This window comes from Charadrius vociferus, unplaced genomic scaffold, assembly GCF_000708025.1.
Source record: "Charadrius vociferus isolate BGI_N301 unplaced genomic scaffold, ASM70802v2 scaffold549, whole genome shotgun sequence".
Taxonomy (NCBI): Eukaryota; Metazoa; Chordata; class Aves; order Charadriiformes; family Charadriidae; genus Charadrius; species Charadrius vociferus.
The window spans coordinates 3,855,212-3,871,908 of NW_009650103.1; the positions used below are offsets into that span (position 1 = coordinate 3,855,212).

Consider the following 16,697-nt stretch of genomic DNA (forward strand, 5'->3'; position numbering starts at 1 on the left):
AATCCCTAAGACTCCGATTCTGACATGATTTGCAACAAAGACTCCCAGAAACTGCTTTGGTCTTGATGTCTGAAGGATGTATTTTCAGGCGAGTGATTGAGAGGTAGTTCAGTCCACAGAATAAGAATGAAATGCCGCTTGCAATGCTAAACCTCGTTTTGTGTGTTAATATTCTTGTTTACTTTTCAACTGGGTAGGGCCAGGTTCAAAAGCAGTGACGACTTGGCCTTTCTGTAATAGGAAGGAGAAGGGAGGTAAGGGCAAACGGAACCCTTAGGAAGGAATCAAATGCTCTTTGATAAATACACTTTCCTCTCTCACAGATGCCTGAGGAGCAAGCTTTCAGTGTTCTGGTCAAAATCATGTTTGATTATGGACTCAGGGAACTTTTCAAACAAAACTTTGAAGATTTGCACTGCAAGTTCTATCAGCTGGAGCGCCTCATGCAGGTCGGTGTTCAAACTCGCGTGACGTGAATGGATCAGAGCCTGCAATTCAAAACTCGCAGTTTATCATATACCTGAATAGCGTTTGTGACCTCTTAGTGAGGATTATCCATATTGAGGGTTTTCAAGAATAGAGAGTGTTGACTCGAGACCGGCCTGATGCCGCTGGCCGTGTGCAGTAAGTTTGAAGGCAGCGGTGTCTGACCAGGTGGAGTGCTCTCACGGCCTGGCACAGCAGTGACCTCTGAGCCCGCTGCAGGCACACCGCAGCGTGGCTTTGCGGTGTCGGCACATCCACTGTTTCCTGCTAGGGTGAGCGCTGAGAGATTGCGCTTGTTGTGCATATGACGTAGTGTCCTTCTGAGCATCCGCACCGCGGCGAGCCTTCAGCAGCCTTAGAAGGTCCGTTAGCTCGTCAGGCAGCTGTCGTCTCAGCCACGGGTGGGTACAGAAGCCTGCCGCGCTGCGCTGATTGTCACTCTACACTAATTACTGCTGTTACGTTGGGATTTCAGCTACAGTTGCAAATTAGTATAAACTAACTTTCAGTATCTATGTGTTTTTTTTATTATTAGGAATACATTCCTGATCTGTATAACCACTTTCTGGACATTAGCCTTGAAGCGCACATGTATGCTTCCCAGTGGTTCCTTACCCTGTTCACTGCAAAATTCCCTCTCTACATGGTCTTCCATATTATTGACTTACTCTTATGTGAGGTATGTGTTACAACTGGAGACTTGCACTGCTAGCAGCTTTTGACATGTTCTTACTATCTTGATTTACATCCTCGTTTTATCTGTTCTTTCAGAGCTAGGCACGTGATAATTATTTATATGTAGAAGTGTTATGTTTCTGCAATGAAAGAGACTTCTCAGCATTGTAAAGATATAAGTTAGGAGCCAATGTCTCTATAAAAGATTAGAATCTCTTGTTTCCATAACACTGCTGAATCTTATGTGAGATTCTGTACAGTGCTCATGGGATGGGAGTTAATTTGCAAATATGCAGATTCCTCTGTTGTTTAATTGTATTATACGCAATGGTAACTTCTTTTTTTTCTAGAATATTATTGCATTGAGACTATTGCATATAAAATCGCCCAGCTAACTCTCATGCTGGTAATCTAACAAGCTTGGAGCTCTTTCTCCTTGAAACTTGAAGTCTCTTTATACTTCACAGCATATATTTAGAGAGCAAAATTCTTTACATTGAGATTTTGTACCCAGTCTTGTTTAGAACAGTATATTTGGCAGTATGCTAGTAGGTAGTGTAATTTGAGTTACAGCTTATTAACATAAGTGAACAAATCACATTTTGTACTGAAGCATCCTTGAGGTATTTAATGATTTGCTTTTTTACTCGCTGGTTAACATTATGTATCCATTCTTCATTGAATCTGCAGTTGTTACTATGAAGTGGCAGTTTGCATTTGCTTTACTGAAGGGTTTCAGCATTCATAAATCTCCTGGTCAATGTTTTTACCCTTTCTCTGTATCTGTCTGCTGCTTGCTTTGTCCACGTGCCAGTGTAATAGAAAGCAACAGATGGTATCCAGAAAATCAGTTCTATTTGTTTAGAAACACATTTTCAATTCATAAATAGTAAATGTGTTCACAGTGAAGTTTTAAGGGTTTTTTATTGTTTTAAAGTAATAGTCAAAGAATAATTTATCGGGAAAAAGAAAGAATCCTGACATAAGATGAGCAGCTTGTCTCAATTATCAGAGGTACCTCTTAGGAAGGTTTAGGCTACTACTGACTATAGGGGCTGTTTGTATCTAATTGGGCAATATAAATAAAACACTGCTAACAAGTAGTGGCAAACTAGATGACATAGGACTCTGGCCTAAAGTGAGTCACTTTCTTTTTCATTATGCAAATTATTGCCATTTTTTAGTACCAGAACTTAATATATTGCTGCCCATATTGCTGCATTTGAATGCAGTGTTTTCAGAATTTGCTATATGAAAATTAAATGGTCGGGAGCTAGTCATTAAAAATAAATAGTCATCTAGTCATTAAAAATAAATAAAGTGCAGAACTTTGCCCTCATAATTTCAGAGTTTCAAACTACTAAGGACATAGTGAAATGTGTGTTGAAACATTGTTTTGCTGTCTATAATGGCTCTCCAGTAAAGACACTTTCCTACTTGTTTGCCAAGTCATTCTCTGGACCTTTGATTTAATACAGCGCCTGGTTACTCCTGTATCCTGGATCTCTTTTTCATGGAAACTACATATACAACAAACCCCACCAATTAAATTAATATCCAGGCTTGTGAATACTGAGAAATTAATTTATTTTGTCATTATTTTTCTCTCCAGGGAATAAGTGTTATCTTTAATGTTGCACTGGGATTATTAAAAGTGAGTATCCAGCATTATATTGTTTCATACACCATCATGCACAATATAAAAAATTAAGATGCCTTAGATGCTATAGAAAAATATTACGCTTTTTTAAAAACAGCTAACAACTTCGTGTCTTACATGGGCTGTTGTCTGGCGTGCCCAGACAGCACGGTGCTTTTGGGGGGAGTGGTGGGGAAATAGATGGTTGCAGAAATAGAAGCAAACACTTATTTGGAGAAGGTGACAAAGTAGTTGTGTTGTTGAAGCTTTACAAAACTGCTGTGTTATTGTCTCTGGGAATTCAGTAATTGTGCAGAATCTGCTTGGCAGTTACTGTTTTTTTCTTTCCTTGTCTCTAGACTACCAAGGATGATTTGTTACTGACTGACTTTGAAGGGGCGTTAAAATTCTTCCGTGTACAGCTGCCCAAGAGATACCGTTCAGAAGAAAATGCAAAAAAGCTGATGGAATTAGCGTGCAATATGAAGGTAAAGATGTGGTGATAGCAACTCCAACTGTATCTTTAACGGTTTAATACAGTTTCCATCTCCATATGTAGCTTTGCAACTCGCTTGTCCAAATGCGGATGCATTGCAGCCGCTTTCCAGGGAAGCACAGTAAAGCCCCAAGATTCTCAGAGTGATGTGGGCCCACCTGGAGAACTCGGAACCAGAGTGAATTTCAGAAGGCAATACTCAGTGCTACTACAAATCAGACTACTTAAAAAATTTAAATTACTAATGGCACTAATGTAAAATAATAGCAGACATGTTTGCAGTACTTTGATGAATTCTTTCTCGGGCAGTAGCTGCAAACAGGGTAGTATCTTTCATCAAGAGGTAGGGGGGAGGTTTCATTTAAAACAGAGTAAATAATGCAGAAACAGAATGTCATCTTTCAGACAGAATATGGCTATTTTTAATTGCAGGTGCATGTGATGTTTATGTACTGCAATAGAGAGCTCATTAAAAATGCATCGATAGATTTACAGATCTTCTAGGGAGATGAAGGAATATGATTTGGCATTTGAGTTTTCTTACAAGTCAAGTTAGGGAAATGACCTTGAGGTTTATGTATTCTCTGTGCGAGGTTTTGATTTGTCAGTGTTTTATGGTGGGGGATGTATGCTGCTTTTTTAAAGGCGTTTTAAGTTAATTTCCTGTTCAAGTCTATTTCACTTGTACTGTAGGTACTTGACAAAACCAGGTTAATCTGTTATGATCTTTGTAGTCGAAAGACGGTCTACTTCATATGAAATTAAACAAAGTGCTGGCTCAGTTGTATGTTGTCTAGTGCTGCCACAGTTAGCAGTTTTGCACAGTTTTGCATTTTAATAATGCAAAAAAGCATTGTTTTTCATGAGCAGCCCATGTGGGAGGTTTACGTATCGGCTTCCGTCTTGGCTTTTCCTTTGGGTACTGGAAACAAGTGCTAAACGCTCTGGTTGGAAGCTGAGCTCTGTCAGGTACCGTACGGTGTTTGCTGTGCGGATGTTTCTGAACGTGAATCTTTTGTAAGTACCTACTGCTTTCTGCGAGGGTGTTTTGAGGCTGGCAAGCTATTCTACACTGCCTTTTAATGTGGTCATCACAGCTGTTTGACTTCACCCAGAAATCATTGATTAGCTGTTTGTACAGTCAGTGTTTAGGAAATACTGACTTATATTACAGAAACGGCGTATCACAGTAAAATGTCATTTCTGGTCTTTATATGCACCTTCTTGTGAACAGAATAGAAACATAGGAACTACAGTTCGGTGTGTCTGTAGGCTGGAGAGATGCTGTCCCATAAATGAATTAATCTCAGTAATTCCCATTTTCTTAATAGAATTTATTCCGAGAGCTCTGTGAGCTTTACTGTATGTTTGAACCACTGAGGTAAACAGTGGAGGTCTTTTTGCTTGATTGTGGGGATTTTTTAGACTTCAATTGCCCACTAAGCCCTATTTCTTAAATATAACTATATGAAATAAAAGTTCCAGCCTTTGACATTAGGGCTTTAGTTATATATAGCAAAAATTGCATTCCCTTACAGCTGAAAGTCAATTGCTTTTCTAATCAGTAAATACTGTAACTAAAGCTTTATATGGGCACTTCAGAGTAAGCCCTTAAAGTGAAATTTGCAATTTGCAAAAAAAAGTTACAGTTAGGAAGTTAGTGATTCCTATTTATAGATGTAACGATTGAGTTCTAAAATGGAACTTTGATAATTTATTTAGTGTATTTTAAGGAAGCTTTGATTCTTTATGGTTTCATGTAGATAAATTTTTAGTCAGATACACTGGTATGACTCAAAGTATCCTTGTCCCTTAAAAATCACCAGAGGAATTCCTTGTAGCATCAGTGCATAAGTACCCAACTTCCCCAGTGCGTTAACATCCAGGGCATCGTGTACTTCTGGTGTAGTAGCACAGACAGCAGTATTCTGCATAGAGTTCAAGCATGTCTTATGCAAAACTAGTGTAGAAATTACGGAATAATCAAGAATGAAGTAAGCTATCTTAGCTCTCCAATCAGTCGATGTTAGTCACAGGTTAGAAGTTGCACGTGCATCTGGTTAAGATCATGTGTGATGAGTGCATTTGCCTTTCATCTTTTCGAATAACAACTTGTTCCTCTTCCCACTCTGCCAAAATTCCCTGCGTTCCCAGTGCTGTGTGAAGTAGTTAAAGCAAACAGTCTTCTCTGAGCGGTACACGGCAAGGTTGTCCACTGCTTCCCTGAGTGCTGTGTGGTTTTGGGGAGATTTAATGGAAAGTTAGGGAGGAAGTACAGACTGCACTACTGGGCTCTGCACAGCTGCTGAACACCTCCGTGTCACATCCATGTGTGTTGCCCTGATGGCAGTGCTGCACATAATTGCTTTCTTTGACCTAAAATACAAGTCCTTTGCTGTCAGTAGGAATCTCCGGCTCTGTATCTGGAAGTGTTTTTGAGCAGAAAAGGGCCTGATGTCAAAATAAATCATTTACAGGAAGGGAGAAGCAGCCTGGCTAAGGCATTGTGATTGCAACAGCATTCTGCTGGAAAGGAGGTCAGTAAATGATCAGCTTGAGACAACACTAGATTCTTAAAGTCACTCCTCAGTGTTGCTGTCAAATGTTAACAGAGTTACTGGTGCCTCCTGTGCCTCTGCGAAACTGTGGTGGGACTTCAGTGTTCATTTCTGCTTTCTGTCACCATGCAAACCCAAAGGCCCCGCTGACTTTCCCGGGGCACGATTCCCTCTAGGGCTCCAATGTCCACAATTGGCGACAATAACAAATCTTCTAAGGATCACTCCATTATTCCTATCTAGAGGCAAAACTGGTTTAATGTACTCAGAGAAACAAAAGACGAAAATACAATGGTGTGCCTTCCTTTTCTCTCTCACGTGGCCGGATGCCTCACTTCTCAAGATGTAACCTTGACATAGCTTGAGATGTGCTGTATGAAACCCAATAATCTGGGCAGTGTTTCAGCGGGGGCAGAGCAGTGAAATAATCTTCCGAAGCTACTGACTTCATTGTCAGTAAAGGGTTAACACTCGGCGTGTTTGTCTGGAGCACTTAGTAAGAATAACTTCTGCAGTTGGGATGTGGCTGGACTGACTCCAGATACATGGGCTGGCATCTCCAAAAAAGTGTCAACTGAAGTACGGTGAAATGTTTCTCTGCAGCTCTCACTAGAGGGAGCCTGGCTACCAGTTTTCTACAGTTCATCTCAAGTAAGGTTGTTAACGATAAAACCAAAGATAAGAGAAACTAAACAAGTTTTCCATTCTGCCTGTCATTTAGGCATGTAAAATTTGTTTAACGTGTTTCTCAGACAAGGCCTCTTAAAGAGGAAAACATAGCCATAGCTTTTTAATTTATGTGGTTTTATGAAAAAATTCAGCAGCGACCTTTAATACAAGAGATTTAATTTGGATGCATACTAACTTGCATGTGAAATGCTCACAGTGGTCTTGGCATGGTCTGTGTTGCTAAACCGTCGCAGCATATGGCACAGCTGACCGGTGACCCCCGGCAGGATGCCGATCGGGATCTGTTACAGGTTCTCCTGTGTGCTCTGTCCCTGACAGACTCAAACACTGCGCACAAACTATTGAATCCAACACCGCCTTTTCCCTCCCTTCTCACAAAAGGGGAAACTGGGACTCTGAGAGAGTCACTTTCCTGGCGGTGTGTGTCTGTCACACTGAGGATGGAATTCCAGCCTTCCAGAGCCCCGAGCAGCAGGGGCAGAGCATACGTGCGTCTGGGTTGCTGCTGCTTGCCGAGACACCTAGGCAGCGCTGGGACTGGGCTGTTTGCTACTGAGCTTGAGTGACACTAGCAGAAATGTCAGCTGAGCCTGCACTTGCCCTTTCAGCATTTGCAGTCTCATGTAAAGTAAACTTCTGCATGATGATAAATGTTACAGCTGAAAAAGCAGCTGAAGAAACCTCAGCATCATGCTAGGTCAAAAATTAAACACACATCGCGGGTTTCGAGGCAATCTGTTACGCTAAGCCACCGTAGTATTTGGAGCATCAAACAGCTCCGCAGCACCAAGGGGAACTCAGGTAGGATGCTCCTGGGGATGCCTTTCAAAAGCTTTTCCATGTTCCACAAAAGAAGAATGGGAAGGGATGCTTCTGTCGTTATATTGAGTGCAATACAATTTTTGGCTGTGTCTAAGGGTTTGCTACTCAAAATTGAGTGCAGCTACTAGCCATGTGTTGTAGAAGGCAGGAGTTGCCTAAAGCTTGTACCATAACTCTTTGTGAATTGTGTTCTTTTATTGATGTTCTGGGCAGGAACTAATGGGCTGCTTTAATTTAGATTAGCCAGAAGAAGCTGAAGAAATATGAAAAGGAGTATCATACCATGAGAGAGCAGCAAGCTCAACAGGAGGATCCTATAGAAAGATTTGAGGTAACGCTTACCTACTCCCGTCTGATTTAACACACAGTACCTGCAGGAAGTTCCTACTTGGACTCCCTTTTCCTTTGGCCTGTTTTCATTTTGTGACCAATTAGGATACAACAGGGGAATCGGCTACATGAACAGGAAGTAAATCTCTCTATATTGGCAATGTTAATCATGATGCGGTGGTTGCGAGCCCACCTTCACAATGAAAAAAAGGAATAGTATGATTTTATATTTGGGCTTATACGAGTGTTTCACTAGAGCGCTTGTGTAACGTGCTGATTGCACCAAAAGTCATGAACAGAAAGAAAATGCCTAACTGATTATAACTCTGCCTTCCATTGATTATAATTCTGACTTCTCTCCCTAATTTCAAATGATGTATGTTATGGTGGGTGTATAATTTTATAAATATTTATCAAATAAATATAATATAGGAATCAATTGTCTATGTAAAATTATATATGGGTATATGTAACACAATAACATACACACACATACATACATAAATTTATATTTTTTAAGCTGAAGAGTTTTATGTAAATTTTCTTTAATATCTGTCTGTGTGTTGGGAGTTGTAACAGGAGGGGAAAAAATAGTGTTTTTCTCAGGATCCTCCTCTCACCTGTTTCCAGCATGCAAATTCTATTTTGAGCCAAGAAAATCAGTACTTGTAGGAACCTCCTGGCAAGCTATATTGATGGCAAAATGACACCCCTACTTTTGCAGTCTTCAAAAACATGTCTGTAGCTCAACAAGTAATAGCTGAGCAGAGTTATTTATATGTGGTTTCTTCTCAAGGCTAATATTTTACTTATTTTATATTTACAATATGGTTAGCTAGTTTTGTCCTCACTGAATTTCATGCAGCTAGAGTTGTCTTTGCATACTTAAGATATACGGCATTTTTGCTTAGGCACAGTATGCGGTGTGTTTTATAGACGAACACCTGGGAAGACCTTTTTCTTGATTTTTTTTTTTTTTTTGTTTTGTTTTCCACAGCGTGAGAACCGGCGCCTACAAGAAGCAAACATGAGGCTTGAGCAAGAAAATGATGATCTTGCACACGAACTGGTGACCAGCAAGATTGCTCTGCGAAAAGATTTAGACAATGTAAGACATCTCTTTATGCTGTCTAGTGGAGACAAGGTACTCGGGCTAATTCCCCAGAGGAAGACACCAAGGGTGGATTCCCTAGAGGAGATACCTGTGGTATTTTTTATTTGGGTGGGATAGGATTCTTTCCTCCGCGTCCTTATTGCAGACTGATGATATATCGGCCTGTGTCAGAGGTCCACAGGAAACAGGATCAGTGACTGAAATACTAACTTCTCTGAAAAGCATTCAGAGTAATTTGCAGGAGAGGAGAGGTTCTGAGCCTGTGCTGGAGCAGTGACTTTCTTCTTCTCTACATGTATTAAAAGAAAGTCTAGCAGGAGCCAAGTCAAGTCTTTGAATTGTCACAGAGATAATAACATGGAGGCTGTATTCTGTTTTCCTTCAACTGATATTCTTATGAATAAGATTTCACAGCAGACAGGCTTTTGCAAAGTGCCTAATAAACTTGAAAGTCTGAGTCTGTCTGGCTCTCGGTGGAATCAGATTCTCAGGCACCTTAGGCAACTCTGAAAATGTTATTGTGGTTTCCATTTGGCTTGTTGAAATCTGCCCGTGTGAACTCATTGTCCCGGGTCGTTTCTCACATCAGTAGAGCTCTCAAGAGGAAACTTCAGGTTCGCTTTGTGTTACAGGATTATTTTTTTTAAGCTTGCTATCCCATTCCCTTCTTTACATACTCATGTTTGGGAGAGTTTATTAGGATATGCTGTTGTTTTTTATTTAGAGGACATGCAGAGACAGAAAGATACTGGCGTTTGTAGTGCATATGGTAGGCTAGAACGCAATTAGTCTATCTGCTTAGGGAGATGAGGGGAAGGGTTCAAGTGCTCGTGTTTTGCCATTCTTGTTCTGTACCAAGATAAGTGCATTTCTGGAATCTCAAAGGAAAATCACTTCTGAAAATCATACAGCGCAGGAGCTGACAGGCTTTAAAATGGTGCAGCTTATCTGCTTCAGAGAACTTCAGGTTTCCCACGGTCTCCTGGAAACTTGCTGTTGGAAAAATATTCATAGTAAATGTTGCTGCCAATGGGTAAATGTTGCTCATAATGAGGTTTGGTTTATGACTTTCAGGTTTTAGTACATCTACTGCTCTTTAGCGTTAAAATCTGTGAATCATAAAAGTATGTTTTAGAAGCAGGTTTTTCACCACGCTTTGGTATGTTCCCTTCCTGTTACCTGTGCTTTTGCACTTCATTAAAGACAGCTCATAGGAGGCTGTGCAGACTGCCCGGTGGTTGCACTCAGAGGCTGGGCTCCAGCAAAAAATGTACTGAAGAAGCTTTTTGTACCAGCTATTAACTGTTGTTTGTGGCTGCTTGAGCCTGTCTGAGGCATAGTTATGCTTTTACATTGATTCGTGTAAATGGAGAGCTGAGAGAGGAACAAAATTAAGCAAAATCTTTGAGATGCCTCATTGGATATATAATAGTCATGCCTTCAAAGATGGTAAATGATGTTGGCAGCATTTGGGTTATTCCCCAGGAGGAGATAGGTAGGTTTGATCCTACTTTAGGACCCTGATTAATTCTTCTAATTGGATTCTCAAAGGATAAGTTTCATTCTACTAGCCAGGTGTCCCAAAAGAAAAGTACCAAGGGCATTGTTTAACACACCTTTTGTAATACTTCCATGGCACGTCTGAAATCTTGCAGCCTAAAAGATCAAAGCAAAGCGTTTGGAAACACAAGAATTTCCTTAATATCCTTTGCACTAGGCCAGAAAATAGGCTTCATTTTTCTCCTGTTGTTGGACTCCCACATCCCAGTTTTCTTTAACTTTAAAACAGCTTAGAAACCATGTGTAATGAAAAGATGTTCTCTTTGCCTTTGCTATCTGTTTTAAAGGATCAGCAGGACTTTAAGGGACTAAAATTCACTTTTTGATTTTCTTCCTTTGAAGGGAATTGGTACAGCTACTTTCTGAAGATTTTATATATCAGTTGAGTTATTGATCTATTTTTATGTAGAATTCATACACTATAGGGAAGTACTGCATTGCTGTATATAAGACAGGAAAAGGTGACTTAACTTTGCAGAGAGAGTTTTTAGTGGTTTATAAAGAGCCCAAGATTTTTCAACAGTACATCTTATTCTTAAAAAAAACTGCAGTAAAAAAAGATTGTATGGTTTCTGGTGGGATATCTCTTCTCTTTAAGGAGGAAAGGAGAGAGGGGTCTGACTCTTATGTTTGCTTTGGCAGCTAAGTTTTTTCATGCAGTATTTTCTGGGTGACATAATAAAGATGGTGTCACATCCATTGGTAGGTGTCATAGAGTTCTGGGGGTTTTTTGAATATTCTAGAGGCATTTTTCATTAATTCTATGTTCATTGCAAGGTTGAGTGTTTGCAAATTGAACTCAGTTCTAAGCTCGTTATAGTCTTTTATTGATCTTGCACATTGTGAGCTGTTCTGTGCCTTTTGTTGTCTTCAAAATGTTTTGGTCAGCTTTTGGTCTGGATGAGAAAAAAAGCCCCTTATTTCTGTTACTGGATTTCTGTGGAGCAATCCCTACTCCAGTTTTGCTAAAACTAATGACTGAATTCAAGGAGGAGTTTTGGAGTGATGGAGTGTAGTGGTATACGTCGTTAATTTTGATTTGTTGCTGCTTTGCCATTGCAGATGATAATTTTTGGAAAAATAATTTTCAGAATAAAGTTTTATTAATAACAATGAACAGACCCTTATTAACAAGAATGAAAAGACTGCTATCTTGGCTGTGTCCTGCTGGAGCCTGTGCCCATGGCTGCCTAACAGCGCCCGCACGGCACGAAAGCCTCTTCAGTGCTCCACTCCGCTCTTTGTGTTTCAGGCGGAGGAAAAGGCAGATGCTCTGAATAAGGAACTGCTAATGACCAAACAGAAGCTGATTGATGCAGAAGAAGAAAAGAGGCGCCTAGAAGAAGAATCGGCTCAGGTTAGGAGCATTTCTGTCATTTTCACATTTCTGCGCAGTACAGAAATTAATATAAAAAAAAGAGTGACAAGTGTGGGAAGGGCTTTATGTTCAAAGTCATGTTTGTCCCTCTTCTGTGGTGTAAAGAACGTCAGCAAAGCAGAATTCTTCGCTTTCCTGACAGGTGCTTCATAGGGTAGTGAATTTTTAACTTGAAACCACGAAGGCACAGACTGTGCCAGAGATGGCTGCACAGAGAGGCAGTACAGGACTTCAGCTGTCAGCACTTTATTTTAATACTTTCTTCTCTTAGCTAGTCAATTTTTCTAACGATGATGGCCACCAAAGTCCAGCTTTTCCTTGTCTGCATGGAGCTGAGCTAGACCATTGTTCCCTGGTGTAGAGGATAGCAGTGAGGTTAAGGAGAAGGCGGAAATACCACCTGGTTATTTTTCAGACTGTACAAATACATAAACCCTTTACCTTTTTTTTTTTTTTTTTTTTTCCTGCAGCTGAAGGAAATGTGTCGTAGGGAACTAGACAAAGCAGAGTCAGAGATCAAAAAGAACAGCTCTATTATTGGTGACTACAAACAGGTAAGTACAACTTAATGATGATGTGGTTTGTTATCAAATTGCAAGACCTTCTCAGGTATTTTAGGAGATTTCTGGAAATAAGTGTAATCTGTGCCATGCGTTAGAGGAGATATTTTAAATGGGAAGCTTGTGGTTGGTTTTGCATTTTCTTTTGCTGAGATGCTGACGCTTGGTGGTCAGTTCTGTTTGCCCCTGATGTGCGTCATCAGTCACCACACCATCGGTTACAGTCTGACGCTGTTCAGATGGGCTCTTGTATGTCAAAGGTTCACCTCATTCCAAACAACAAATATTCTCTCCCAGCTTCCCTTCTTCAATCAGATGGTAACCACACTTCAGAAATAAAAAAGGTCCCTTTTTCCTTTCAAAGATTTTGCTGCAGAATTCAGTTTCCTGATCATAAGGTATCAAGGGAGCAAATTCAGGTGTTTTTTTTTTTGTGGGCCCATAACCTTCAAAACATTCTTAAGTCTGCATCACACAAGTCTCAAGGAATGAACTGATGTTTTCACTACTTTGGCTGTCTTGCCTGGCTCTTTTATCCCAAAGGCAAAAAAACCCGAGCCATGCTGTTCCTAACCTTTTCTGGCTCCCTTAGCAAGGCGAAACTGCTAATAACTCAGTTTTAGCAGTTATTAGCGCCTTTCCTTTGGGCACAGAAGAACATATAGAAACTGAGAGTATGTACAATGAGACAACTTAATGCAGCATCCCAATTTTCCTGGCTTTCTCAGAGCCCTCAGACTATCCATGTTAATATTCCTGTAGCATTTATTTATGCTTTAGCAGTCATTTGGGAGGAAATTCACATTTATAAATGGTCTGGTAACATAATTTTTCTTGTCAGATTTGTTCCCAGCTGAGTGAGCGACTGGAAAAGCAACAAACAGCAAATAAAGCTGAAATTGAGAAAATACGGGTAAGAGATCGGACAGATCCACAGTCTAGAATGTTTAAATCTCTGAGCAAAATCGTAACAGAAAGCACATAATTTATTTCATTACTAAAATTGTTACTAATGAAAGCGAGTTCCTTAGTGACTTGCAGTTTTGGAAAGAAGATTATAAGGGGGAGGTCTTGGAGAAGAGATGAGTAACTGGGCTCTCTCTGCTATATTGGTTACATACTAACATTGATGCTGAGCAATAATAACTGTTAATTTTTTTGAGGGGTCCTTTCTTCTGGAGGAGGTTTCTCTGACTGTCTTTTACCATAAAGTAACATGTAGGCAGTACAGAGCCCGTTATTGTAGCAATACTGTATTACCAAAAGTACAGCAGTGTGGCTGGAGTTCCTGCGTGGCTGTGCTTCCCCAAAAGTTCAGATGGGTTTGCAGGTCATTAGTGGTCCCTCTTGTGTTGTGCTGCTCTTCCAGAGCAGAGGCTTTGATCATATCACCAGCACTTCGACGCGAGCATTCACAATCAGGTATTTACTTTAGCAAAAAGTGGACGACTGTGAGCATTGCCGGGAGTTCTTCAATAAAGAAGGCCGTGTGAAGGTTGCTAGTTCTGCCAAGGACGGTTCAGATGAGGACACAGATGAGGAGAAGGAAACGCTGAAAAACCAGCTGAGGGAAATGGAGCTTGAGCTGGCCCAGACCAAGTTGCAGCTTGTGGAGGCGGAATGTAAAATACAGGTAATGCTTTGGAGGTTCATTCTGTAGCCTATAAGGCATGTCTGCGTTCCTAGAATAATGTGTGTTGTGGAGAGATTGGAACAGATCCTGTTGGTTGAAACTGTAACCTGCTATTTCCTGCATGGGTTATTTAACCAAACATTGGGTCTGAAACTTCTTGTACGCAGACAAAATAATTGAAATTGTATTGAAGTACTTACCAGCTACTACAACTTCCAGACATCTGCCTGGCTGCGGTGCAGTATTTACTGACTGAACTTCTGCAACTTCTTGGAAGAAATCCAAGCTCTGACAAAGTACTGAATCATGCATTTCTTTATCTCACCATCAATGTTAAATGAAGAAGTAACATGTGACAAATGTTAGACATGTTTCGTAAAACATGATTAGAAAGCACTCCAGGTATTTGAGGTATTTGCGTAAAATATGACAACATTGTTCTTTTAGCCTAAAACCGGTATGTCAGTTCACAGAAAGGTAAAAATTACTTTGTAGAAAGTCCACTTCCTTTGGGAATAGCTCCTTCTCAGATGGGAATGAATTAAAGGGTTTGGATGTACTAAAGAAGCTGAATGTTTCACAAAGGGCAATGACACAAGTCTTGGTATGCTTTTCAGAGCTTTTCTTTTTTTTCTTCATCAGCTTGTTGTGCTACTTTTAATTTACGTAGGACTTGTTTCACTTCTGAAGTGGCCAAGAGGTTGTAAATGTCCTAGAGCCTTCTAAGTTTAGCTCATATAACCTTGTGCTGTGAATACATAACAAATTAATGAAATTACTCCTATGTTTGCAGGATTTGGAGCACCATTTGGGTCTGGCGTTGAATGAAGTACAAGCTGCAAAGAAAACGTGGTTCAACAGAACAATAAGCTCTATAAAAACAGTGACTGGAGTCCAAGGAAAAGAGACTTGTTGAAAAGCAGTTCTGTCAAACACACCTTCTTAACACAACACCTTTTGTTGCCTTCCTTGGCCAGATGTTTAATTCTGTGACATGAGAGGACCAGAATGTAAATAAAATAGAAACACAGCATGTCAGGATTTCAATAGGTCAGTGGTAAAGAGGATGGAAACGCAAGAAGGGTTTTATTGCTAGACATGGGATCTCCATACTACTGATATTTAACAGGTGATGTAGCTAGATTGAAGCTCTTCAGAGAAACACTCCATTCTGCGGTCTGGCTGGAGGCTTTTCACAGACTAGGTACGAGAACTTACCAAACCCTAATTGTTAAGTTTACATATGATAGGTTTTTTTACAGTTATAACCTTTTTTAATATTTTATTTGAAAGGAAAAGTGTCACTAACAAAGGAAAAAAAAAAAAGAAAAAGAAAAAAAAAACAACAAAAAAGAGACAACTTTAGCAAGAACTACATCAGTGCCAGAAAGCAGTCCCCAGAGGTAGGATATGGAGTAGGAGGTGACATGTTTTGCTTTATGAATGGGGATGATTTCAGCATTCCTGTCGAGTAACCCCACTTTGTTTTAGTAGATGCAGCATCCATCTCTCTGTGTTTGGCATTTCTTTCTGTTACTAATCAATTCTATGCAACTCTGGGCTTTTTTGGCATGGGCTGCCAAACAAATTCACAACCTGAGGCTGGGAGACTTGTCGAAGTGCTAGACAAGAATAACGAGAATTCTTGGCAAATTTCCGTTTCACTTCTGTGTCATATTGTTTGATCCACATATCAACAGCGTTAAAATCCCCAACACCAGGACTGCTAATAAGTACTAATTATGTGGATGGTCTGACATTTAATTGAGTCTTTTTGTCTGTTTTTTGTCAGGGTTTTTGTTTTGGTTTTGTTTGTTTGTTTTTACCGGCTGTAGCAGGCCTTCTGCGAAGCTCTGAGAAAGCTTCCAGGATTTAGTTTTGCACATAGGTATGAATGGGACAAAGAAACAATAAACTGAGATATATATGAGGCAAAAATCACTGCGTGAGTGTAGCTGCGAGCATTTATAGTTATCCAACTGGCTTCCCTGGTAACATGTTCAGAGGTTGTGTAGGTCATTTTTCACGCTCGATGCAGTTGCACTAATAGGTGCTAAACGTGTTTGGATTTCTTATTCATTGGATTGTCTTGAGTTCTCACCAGAAAGCTGTAGAATGGAGTTTTGCACCTTGTAATTTTTTTTAATTTATAATGGTTTGTGTTATGCTGAAGTATCTATTGCATCAGTGGATAAATTTTGTGTGCAGTGTGAGTATAAGCTGGTAACAATAAGAGGCACTGGTTTGTATATAAAGATATTTGGTTTATTTTGTATTTCTACCTTTTTCTTGTTTACTGTACTAATGCTAGCTAATGTACTCTGTAACTACAGAATAGAACATGCTATGTCCAAGCTTTTTTCCTTAACTGCATACATTATCTCTATTGTTTAATACCAAAAAAAAAAATATACTGTAACTCCATCAATATTAGATGCGTGGACATTGTGGTAGCATAGTTGCAGTGTGTATACTTTATGAATTGAAATATAAACTAGTAAAATTGTATAACTATTTTGTTGTTTCATTTCATTTTAACAGGAAATTAATTAAATATTTTGCAATATAAAACTAATTCTCTTCTTAAAGTAGAAGCAGCAGCATCTGCAAGCTTCTCTAATACTGAAACTATAGTCATGCCGCAAAGGGCTTTGCTAAAAAAGACTGCATATCCTAAGTGTTGCCAACACTGCTTTATGTAATAAAATCTAGGGTTTGCTTTGAAAAAAGAAACTGCAAAAGTGACCTTGTGCAGC

At 39.8% G+C, this 16,697-nt stretch overlaps 1 protein-coding gene across 1 annotated transcript in view; it reads left to right on the forward strand.

The window, feature by feature from the left end:
• RABGAP1 (RAB GTPase activating protein 1) overlaps positions 1-16,455 on the forward strand; it is a 67,596-nt gene extending 51,141 nt beyond the window's left edge. The window contains exons 15-25 of the mRNA XM_009892276.1: positions 324-449; positions 1,022-1,165; positions 2,774-2,815; positions 3,160-3,288; positions 7,605-7,697; positions 8,694-8,804; positions 11,623-11,727; positions 12,219-12,302; positions 13,150-13,221; positions 13,744-13,941; positions 14,735-16,455. Of these exons, the coding sequence (XP_009890578.1) occupies positions 324-449; positions 1,022-1,165; positions 2,774-2,815; positions 3,160-3,288; positions 7,605-7,697; positions 8,694-8,804; positions 11,623-11,727; positions 12,219-12,302; positions 13,150-13,221; positions 13,744-13,941; positions 14,735-14,857 (1,227 nt within the window). The 3' untranslated portion in view covers positions 14,858-16,455. The remainder of the gene's footprint in view (positions 1-323; positions 450-1,021; positions 1,166-2,773; positions 2,816-3,159; positions 3,289-7,604; positions 7,698-8,693; positions 8,805-11,622; positions 11,728-12,218; positions 12,303-13,149; positions 13,222-13,743; positions 13,942-14,734) is intronic.
• The last annotated feature ends 242 nt before the right edge of the window (positions 16,456-16,697 follow it).